We start from the raw sequence: 10878 nt of genomic DNA on the forward strand, positions 1-10878 counted from the left end.
CATTCGACCTTTCCGGTACTGGATCGGTACGGTGAGTAATTTTCGGCTCGACCCTATTCGAAGCTCTATGTTGATTTTGTAACTGAGCAATAGCGGCTTGCTGAGCCTGAAGCATCTCGAATATCACTTGGAGACTGACTCTTTTGTCTCCTCTACCCCATGTTCCTTGGCCACTAGATCGGCCTTCCCTGAGTACACTCCCATCGAGATTTGCGCCTAGGTCCGCATTTAGAGCAACATGCGAACTGACACCGATTGGGTTGGCAACCGGTGTTCCACCGAGATTAGCCTGTGGCACCTCGACTCCTGGAGCAATCACATTTTCGTTTTCACCGTGGAATCCGAGGCCATTGTCACCGTGTGTGGATGCGTTTTGTGAGTTTGACATGTTTTAACATGAAAGCACAGATACTTGACAAGAACAAGCGTAAAATAATGTGTTTTACCAGAATCAGTACTGAACAATCACTATTATCCTTAGCCCCACAGTGGGCGCGAAACTGTTTACCCTAAAAATTGAGTAACAATTAAACTTATATTGTGGTTTTAAGGATATATGATTTAAACTAGCACCAATTGATAAACAACGAATTAAATAGATAACTTGGACAATAAAATAAATCAAACCGGTCTGCAAACGATGCCTCGACCTCGATTCGAGATAGTCTCGAGGTTAGTTAATAAGAACAATATAGGATAGAACAAATAACGATGAACAATGAAAGCAACGTATATGTATATTCTTATCCGTGAATTATGTTCGTGGCTACAAGTGATTGTGATCCCTCTTTATATAATAGAGGAATCCTAATTAAGGTACAATTCTAATAATAGAAGTAGATCCCATGATTGGCGCTAATAACTACTTTGATTTGATCTGTTCCGGGATTTCCGCCCTGACTTTCTACCGGTTACTAATATCTCGCCATTCCGTTATTACGCCTTACTCGAAGTCAGTCATGCTCGATTTCGATCTCGATCCCGATCTATTATGATTTTACCCTCGAGGCAACTCCCCTGCCAACGAAATCGGGTATGCCCGATTTCGACCGTATACAACCTAATTCTAAGTCAAATATAGGAGTACTCTGTATGTTATAGTTAAAGACTTTTAGAAAAAATCTAAGAGAAAATACTCGAAAGTAGATCGCGCTAATTACGTGCCTTTTGATAGGGAAGAAATTAGTAAATAGCTATTTTTGGACCGTTAATCAAACTTTAGCGACTGTATTAAAAGCTATTAACATTTAGATAGGGTTTTTACCACTTTTAGCATGCGCCAGAAACTATTTAAATCTGTTAGCCGAAAAAAGTGTATAAAACTTGTATGATTTTTGTATATAACATACAAAATATATACATAAAATATACAAATTTTATTTATTTTTTCGACTAATATTTTTATATCGGCTATACAATGTCATTTTTCTAGTTAGGATACTCATTTAATTTGGACAACAAATATTCCCAACTAAGACACACAACAAGTGGAGTTTAAATTTTTATAATTAGTTCAAACTCAAAGCACGATTCTTGGAGTCGGAAATTTCATGATTAAGTGTAAAAATTTACTGGAATTTCAAATCCCATGAATAATTCATGAGGTTCAAACCTTTATAAGTTCAAATCTCAAGACCAATTCACGGGGTTCAAACTTTTTTGCAATTTAAGAGTGAAAAACTATTGGAGTTTTTAAACTGCAGCATAAGATGATAGAGTTTTAATTTTTTTTGGGTTTTTCATCCGATGTCCAGTACCCGTATTGGGACCCCATTATATTCGGATTCAAGCCGGAAGTCCTACATTGGGGGTAAAACACTTCCTAACAAAGACGACTTCATATCCAGAGCTCGAATCCGAAACCTCTAATTAACAATAAATGAGTACTTACCATTCCATCACAAACCATTGTTTGTGATAGAGTTTTAAACTTCTTACATATGAAACTTCAAACTAGTTTGCTAGAGTAAGAAAACCAAATCTCTAAATCCACTAAATTTTCTCGTTCTTATTCTATTGTGGGATTCTAGTCCTTGGTTTTGTTGTATTGTGTAGTTAACTTTTGAATTTCAATATACTGTATTGGTAAGAGGTTCGAACTCCATGCTAAGTTCTTCCATATTTTAACTAAAAATATTTTTATTTAAATTTTATTCGGCATTAAAAAGAGTATCTATTTTGTTATTACATTTTATATAGTGGCTAGAAACTCATAATCGGCCCAAAAAGTAGTCACCTCGCCCAGTTTTCCTTAAAAATTATCTGTTGGTCATTGTCCACGTATATTGATCGAGACGGTGGTAAGGAAAAAAATAAGTTGGGTTTCTATATGAATCTTCTAAGTTGCTCCGACACGGTAATTTAGGTGCCGCACCCGTGTCAATACGACATTAGTATGGGCGTGGGTATGAGATCCGTACGGGATTTGGTCAAATAATTTTTGGTACTTTGACCACGAAAAACGGAAAAATTCGAGACGAGATACAATTTGATTCCAAAAATCAGAACCAAAACTAGGGTAAATCGGTAGAAAATAGTATACCTTATTAAAAAATCAATCATTTACTTATCTACACTTTACAAGCTATAAGTAAGTATTCCACATAATTTCTCATAATTTTGGGATATTTTTATTTTTTTGAATTATTTTTAGTTGTATTCCCGCACCTGTATCTGTACTAGGATCCGTATCCTCGAATCTTAGAATTTAAATCTTGAAGGATCCGACCTTTAGATCCGCACCCGTATCGGACACCCGTACCCGTATCCGAACAACTCAGTGAATCTTCAATGATTATATTACTCCATATAAATTATTATGCAAAACAAAAATATTTTACTATATCTCTTCTGACTTTGACATATAATAAAGTGGTCAATCTATAAATATAAAAAAGTTGGCGGACTGACTTTGACATTTCTAAACCTCATGTGGCATAAGCGGACATCTTTCATCCAATATACTGCCACGGTGAAGACCCAAACGACCCCTTTTATCATTTCTTAAATTTCCCAATCCCAAAATAAAACCCCCTTTTTCCCGATTCAGATCAAATTGAATCAATTGATTTAAGGTAAAATTTCCTAAGCTTGAATCTTAATTACATATTCAACTGTAATTCTACTTGCAATTTTAGTTCTTGAGGGATTTTGTATTATTTTCAAAAATTTAATGGCCTTAATAATCAGCTTTATTAAGTGATTTTTTCGTGCTGTTACTGTTGAGTGTTAGGCAAGATTTTTAGCATAATATTCAATATCATTTCTTAGTTTGAAGTATATTTCTAGTTGCAAGTTTAGTTCTTGAGTTTTTGTATTGTTTTCAAGAGATTTAAAGGTGAAAACTTTTGGGCTTATTTAATGTGATATAACCTACCCGTTTATCAGCTTATTATGAGAATTTTTGGGTTCTCACTGATTTTATTTTTTTATCTTGAGCTTTATATGTATATTGGACTATAATTCTACTTGCAAAACCCAGTTCTTTAGATTGTTTTCTAAGAATTTAAAGGAGAAACCTTTTTGGGTGTATTCTATGTGAATTATCCTACCCTTTTATCAGCTTATATCCAGTGTTGTCAAAGGCGCGCTTAAGCCCTGAAGCGAGGCTCAAAACATGTTGAGCGCTTCGCTTTGTGGGCGCTTTAGTGTCGCATGAAGGCTCTAAGGCATACTTTTCCTTGCCAACAAGTGTAATCCTGAAAATGCGACATTAAACATTTTATATTTCACTTTATCGTAATTTTTTTCAATTTCTTTGTCCATATATTTGTTATTCATGCTTATAATTATTAGTTTTGGACTACATATACATATTTTTACTTTTTCTCCAGTTGCGCCTTTTTTCATTAAAGCCCACGCTTTATTTGCACTTTGCGCTTAAAGCCCCAACGGACCTTAGAACGTTTTTGCGCTTTTCGCCTTTGATAACACTGCTTATATCTGGGATTTTTTGGGTACTGTTGTATTTTATATCTTCAATCTGATATGTTATATAGTATTGAACTATAATTCTACTAGCAAGTTTAGTTCTTTAGGGGTTTCTGTATTGTTTCCAAGAATTCAAAGGTGAAATCTTTTGGGATTATTCTTTGTGAACAAGCTTTCTTGTCATCAGCTTTATTATGGGAATTCTCTAGGTTCTAATTGTTTTATATATACTGTTGTATTTTAGGTTCTTCTGAGCTGTGAAGTGCTTGTTCTGATTCTAAAGGAGTGAAAAAGGATGCAGGTTCGTAACTTTTAAAAGCGATTTTTGTTATTCTGAGGACAAAACATTACAAAATATTACCGCATTTCTAATTATAGAATTGAATTGTTTCTATTTTTTCTTAGCTTGATCTGTAAATTTATGCGTCCTATTTGACGATCTTGATATTACCCAATGGTTCATTTTGGGTTTAGTTTATGTGTTTAAGTTTCTTCATCAATGCTTCAGAGCACAACTTTTATCATTTTGTGTTACATTTCATTGGTAAATTGGCAATTAATTGTGGGAAAAATTGATAGTTTTTGCAAAATTTTGTGGTGCACATGGTTTGCAATGTTATCAAAGGTGAAGAACGCAAAAAATCTCTAACGTCTGTTGGGCTTTAAGTGCAAAACACAAATAAAGTGTGGGCTTTATTAAAAAAAGGAGCAAATGGAGAAAATATAGAAATATGTATGTGTAATCTAAGATTAAAAATAATAAGCATGAATAACAAATATGGACGGACAAAGAAATTGAAAATAAATTACGATAAAGTGAAATATGAATTGTTTAGTGTCGCCCCTTTAGGATTACGCTCATTGGAAAGGAAAAGTATGCCTATAGCCTTGATGACGACATTGTAGTGCCTGCTAAGTGAGGTAAAGTGCTCAACATGTTTTGCACCTTGCTGCAGGGCTTAAGTGTGCCTTTGACAACAACGATGGTTTGTGATAGCTTTCATGGAGTTGTAGTGCGAAGTGACTAGATGTAGTAGTGGATTGTGATCAGGTAACTTTTGGACTGTGAGAATTGGTAATTAGTGAACAAAGAAATTTGTCTTGATGGAATGTTCATGGACATTATCATTGTAGGTTTGGACGCCATGAATCAAATAAGGATTAAGAAGTCACCCCAATATGGGGCCCAAGGGTGTAGCCTAGTGGTCAATGATGTCTCAGGTCCAAATCCCAGCTCCCAGCAAAGGCAAAAACACAGAGTAATCTCTTTCCATTTGTCCAAGCGGATAGAATTAGCCGATATTTGTGCTGGTGGGAGCTAACAGGTTTCCGTGGAATTATTCGAGGAGTGCGCAAGCTTGGCCCTGAGTCCCTGACACCATGGTTATAAAAAAAAGAAAAGAAGTCACCCCAATATGTAACTCACATAATTGTTAAAAGCCATTTTATTAGGTTTCAAACAGTATTAGTTTGACCATCATTTATAAACTTTGTGAGTGGATTCTAGGATTCCACATTCTTACCTAAAGTGTTTACACTACGGAAAGAGGGGTAAAAGTTCCTATGCCTCGCTTTTAGACAGATTTATGATCTCTACAAATGGGACGAGACATTCAAAGTCATAAAGCAGGCTGCAATAATGTCAAATGTCTTCTTAGATCATAAAAGCCTATTGTTCTAGAATGTGGGGAGTGGGTGCAGAAACATTCTTACTTTTAAGTTTGAGAATATGTGTCTGCAAGTAGAAGGTTTTATGCAATACTGAAGGGTGATGTTAGGAGATGGAACAGGGAAGAATTTCGTAGACTTGAAAAAAACAAACTTTTTTAGAGGAGCTCGCAGTTTTTGACCATGCTGCTGACAATAGGCAGCTCATGCAGGATGAGAAAAATAGAAAAAAAGAGAGCTAATTGGAGCTGGAAAAATTAGCAAAGGAAGAAGAAACTTCATGACGACAAAATTCAAGGTGCTTGTGATTAAGGACGGCGACAGAAATACTAAATACTTCAGAGAGTAGCAAATTCAGACAAAGAAGTAATTCCATCAATAAACGGCTGGTAGAAGGTGTGTGGACAGAAGATACTGAAGAGATTAAGACATTACTTCTTAAATACTTTCAGAGCTTAATATATGAAGATGAAATAAATTGGCTTGAAAGGCCTTATGAGAAAGAGATAGTTTTAGAAGTCATAAAGCCGTGTGCCGCTGACAAGGCTTTTGGTCCGGACAGATATATCATATCATTCTTCCAAAGAGCATAGTTTGTAATTGAGGAGCACATAATGGGATCTCTAAATCACTCCCATCAGAGCTGCCGATTATCGAAAGCAAGCAATGCTTCTTTTATAGCTTTCATTCCAAAGAGGAAAGGTGCTATAGAACTTAAGATTTCAGACCCATTAGCCTTATTGGAAGTGTTTACAAAATGATAGTAAGAATTCTGGCTGAAATGCTGAAAAGGGTGGGGTGGAAACTGGTGTTAGGGCAGTAAAATATCTTTCTGGCTGAAATGCTGAAAAGAATGGGGTGGAAACTGGTGTTAGGGCAGTAAAATGTCTTCCTCAAAGGAAGGCAAAGAACTAATTCGTCACTTGTGGCTTGAATAATATGTAAATTAGATGTGGAAAAGGCATATGACAACATCAGTTGGCAGTTCCTTTTTAACACCCTTCAACAATTGGGGTTCAGGGGAAGATGGCTTAACTGGTTAAGATTTTGTGCTACAACAGTGAGATATTCTATTTTGTTAAATGGTGAGCCTGTGGGGTTTTGTTAATCGCAAAGTGGGTGGTTTCTGCTTTTACTAGTAATGGAACCCGTTAGCAGGACGGTGGAGAAAGCAGTTCACCATCAATGGATTAAGTGATTCACTGTTGGTAGTAATGTAGGGGATGAGATAACAGTGTCCCATCTACATTTACAGTAAACGAGTATTATGAGAACTTGGTGTGCAGCAAATAGTATAATTGGAGATTGGCACAATTAGTTTGGAGAACTAAAGCTCCCACTAAAGTGGCTTGCTTTAAATACATATATTCAGTTCATACTTTTACCAATCATAGTTCTTGTTGCAAACTAGAACCGTGCAAGCAAGATGAGTTACATATTACATTAATGTGGCTTACAACTATAACATTAGAAAGCATTAATTAACTATAACATTAGAAAACATAGGCATTATTTGGTCTCTTCTCTCTACAATTATCTGCATCTTGGTCAATATTTTACTTTTGTATACCTTTGAAAATTTAAACTAAAGGATTATATGCTGCGGCAGGCTTCAAGGGCAAGGCTTTTCAAAGAGTACAAAGAAGTACAGAGAGAGAAATCTGCTGATCCAGATATTCAATTAGTTTGTGATGATTCTAATATCTTTAAATGGACGGCTCTTATTAAAGTATGCTCCTTAATTGATTATGATCAACCTCTTTTTTCATGGTTAATTTCTTCCACCAAACCCCCCCACCCCCCCCCCCAAAAAAAAGGGGAGGGGGGGACAAAAGCTTTTTATTAATGATTCTGGCTCTATCATGTTGTGCACAGGGGCCATCTGAAACTCCTTATGATGGCGGAGTTTTCCAGCTTGCCTTCTCAGTTCCGGAGCAGTATCCTTTGCAACCTCCTCAAGTGCGGTTCCTGACCAAAATATTTCACCCAAACGTGCATTTTAAGGTATCCTTTTAACCTTTTTAGTGCTATTTGGTTTCTGCTGAGAATAAACTTGCTGGGAGTCTGATATCCTGAACTGCAGCAAAGACACAAGTGGAATTTGCTACATGTTTCCTGTTTTGACTTTGTTTTATGGCACTTTGTCCTTCGAAAAAGCAAAATTTTGTAAATGCTGCTGGTGTGATAAAGATGCTGCGAGCTGATTTTTCCAAAACGCTAACATTAAAATGTAGAAAAACGCATGGAGCAAAATTCATTAAAAATGCCGTTTTCCCCTCGCCCCCATGCTTCAACGAGACCTAAATTTTAACTTAGGATTCCGATTGATTTGGCCATTATATTGTGTAATATTTCACTGTCAACCAACCAACCAATATGCCCTAACTTCAAACTAGTTGGATCGGCTATCTGGGTTGTTTATATCCATTTGGCTATATCCTAGCCAAGTATTTAGTGGATTCATCGTACTTATATTATTTTTATGCTGAACGTCAACCTACTGCAACCTTCCTGATTTATCGGCTTGGATCTGCTATACTTTGCCAATAAACCGAGTTTGAGATTAGCTGTTCACTATTGGTTTTTAATTGCTTTAGTTACATTATTATATGCAATTATAGTACTGAATGTAAGAAGCACGTTCTTTATGCTAAAAGTCATGTACCTATGCCATTAACAATGGTGTGGAATTATAGCGGAGTGCCTCTTGCAGATTCATTTAGGCCGTTCCTAGTTTTGTACTTGTATCTGTAGAGGCTAATCCCTTGTTTGGAAATATTGTGGTTATCTGGTGCTGCAATGTGTAGTTTTGTTATTTTCCTGGAATGAGAGAACCAAATCATGCATTTCTAGATGGACTGAGAAAGATCTCTCAACTAAAATTAAAAAGCTGAAATAATATTTGACACACGTGTGCTTGTCTTTGTGTCCTTTGCAATGTTTAAGAATTTATTAAAGTTGTTGTACAGTTGGTTCTTACTAACTTACGAAAATTCTTTTCTTTTGTTTTTGCTCAGACTGGAGAGATTTGCCTTGATATTTTGAAGAATGCATGGAGCCCAGCATGGACACTCCAGTCTGTTTGTCGAGCTATAATTGCTTTGATGGCTCACCCCGAAGCTGATAGTCCACTAAACTGTGACTCAGGTACTATGCGATGCCTTGATTTGGTGATTGCAAATGCATCTCTTAGAATCCCTTTGATTCCATTTGGTGAATGCACTTTAGAGAAATGCATGCTTCAAACAATAACGCACAGAGTGATCCCAATGAGAAGCAATCAGTTCTTTGAATCTCAAGTTTGAGGAGTTGATTAATATCAATAGACTGTATATTGGATAATGAGATATAGTTGTTTTTAAACAAAAAATTATTATTATATTACTAAAGTTATTATGTTTGGTATTTTTGACTTTTACCTAAATTTTCCACTTCATTTCAAAGAAGCGTGCACTTGATTACACACCTTTGGCTTCAACTGTCATGGACCTTGTTGCTCTTTTGCACTTTTTGATTTTAAAAACACCGGAAGAAAGTGAAAGAAACAGTTTGATGCTACAGCGGCAACAAAGAAAACAGATGGATGAAAGAAGGGGGAGGGGGGGGGGGGGAGCACTGTCATCTACCTAGAATCTGAAGAAAATTATAATTGCATATCGAACCATATACCAACTTGTCCCCAATTATAATTTTCTTCAGATTTTAGGTAGATGACAGTGCTTCTCTCCGCACAACTTTTGCGCGCCTTTCTCCCCTTTCAATTTCTCTAATTAGATTATTTCTTGATGCTAATTTTCTCTGCCTACTATGTACACAGGCAATCTTCTTCGGTCTGGTGATATCAGAGGATATCAGTCGATGGCAAGGATGTACACTAGACTTGCAGCAATGCCCAAGAAGGGTTGAAAACGACGAGCTTGTAATAATGGCATTAACAAAAGTTGAATCATTGCGCATCTGTTTAGTGTTTTCTAACTACTGTGCATGAACTATTGTGTATTAATTTTTTGTTTTTTCGCAGCGATTTCTGGTAACAACTACTCATCACTCTAGCAGGTTTCTTGTGCACCTTTAGCAAGTGGAATATGTTTAAATCATCTTGATTTTTGCACCTTTCAGAAAGAATGCTTGGATAGCTGATTTAGATTGTTCGTTGTTGTAACACTATGTTCCACATTGATACTACCTCAGGATGACAATGTCTTGTGCTTGTGATTTTTTTTTTTGTTATTTGGGCCTTTTCTCGATTTGTATTTGTCATCCTCAAAAAGAGTGGGTTGCTTTAGTGGTAAGCACCCTCCACTTTCAACCAATAAGCACCCTTCACTTCCAATCAGGAGGTTGTGAGTTCGAGTCACTCCAAGAGCAAGGTCGGGAGTTCTTGGAGGGAGGGAACCGAGTGTCTATTGGAAACAGTCTCTTTACCTCAAGGTAGGGGTAAGGTTTGCGTACACACTACCCTTTTCAGATCCCACTAATGGAATTATATTGGGTTGTTGTTGTACTTGTCATCCTTGGGGTAGGGGGCACGCTACTTTTTCTGTGTTGTTCCAATTTTATTACTTCATCCGTTCACTTCTACTTGTCCACTATACTAAAAATATATTTTCACTTTTACTTGTCCACTATACTAAATCAAACGATAGACAATCTTTTTTTCTTGTTTTACCCTTATCATTAACTATTTATTCCCCAAAACTTTTGGAAATACTATTATTGTTATTCGTAAAATTATAAAATACATATTTCATTTGCTATCATTATTAGGGGCAAAATTGTAAAATATATATTTTATTTATTGTTTCGTAAAGGACGTGAAAAGTTCAAAATGGACAATTAAAAGTGAATGCTGTATGTACAATATTCCTTTTGGGACTGATGCAATGTTTTTTTTGTTTCTGGTATTAAACGTGGAATTACTAACATAATTGATGTGTAATTAAATTAAAATAATGCAAGATAAAAGTGGAACAAAAATACGTGTATATTAGCAAGTTAGTGCTAACTCGATTGTAGCGAGATTAGACTATTTTATAAAAGCATTCTATTCTTTACATCAAAGGGTAGATAGGGCATTTGCCCCACGCTCACACCTATTCAAGTTGGCAAATATAAGATTGAATCACTTCTTATTCACACAATAAAAAATAATAATTTATTTAAGTTCATTCTTTAGAAACAACAAGAGAGAATCTCTCTTAATGGCTAGTTCATCATAAAAATCAAATAAATTTTTAGACACGTACGTACGTTGCACGTGTATCCCATATTAATTTTAAA

The 10878-nt window shown here is 35.8% G+C and overlaps 1 protein-coding gene across 2 annotated transcripts; it reads left to right on the forward strand.

The window, feature by feature from the left end:
* The first annotated feature begins 2930 nt into the window (after nucleotides 1-2930).
* Nucleotides 2931-9817, forward strand: LOC107800764 (protein PEROXIN-4). 2 transcript variants are annotated; one of them, XM_075239471.1, is made up of 6 exons: nucleotides 2931-3074; nucleotides 4175-4231; nucleotides 7208-7327; nucleotides 7474-7602; nucleotides 8616-8745; nucleotides 9416-9817. In XM_075239471.1, exons 2-6 carry the CDS (start codon nucleotides 4226-4228, stop codon nucleotides 9502-9504), a joined length of 474 nt encoding a protein of 157 aa, XP_075095572.1. In that variant the 5' UTR covers nucleotides 2931-3074; nucleotides 4175-4225; the 3' UTR covers nucleotides 9505-9817. The 2 variants fall into 2 exon arrangements, with proteins under 2 accessions (XP_075095572.1, XP_075095571.1); XM_075239470.1 differs by lacking the exons at nucleotides 2931-3074; nucleotides 4175-4231 and having other exon boundaries at nucleotides 7181-7327.
* The last annotated feature ends 1061 nt before the right edge of the window (nucleotides 9818-10878 follow it).

This window comes from Nicotiana tabacum, chromosome 19, assembly GCF_000715075.1.
Source record: "Nicotiana tabacum cultivar K326 chromosome 19, ASM71507v2, whole genome shotgun sequence".
Lineage (NCBI taxonomy): Eukaryota > Viridiplantae > Streptophyta > Magnoliopsida > Solanales > Solanaceae > Nicotiana > Nicotiana tabacum.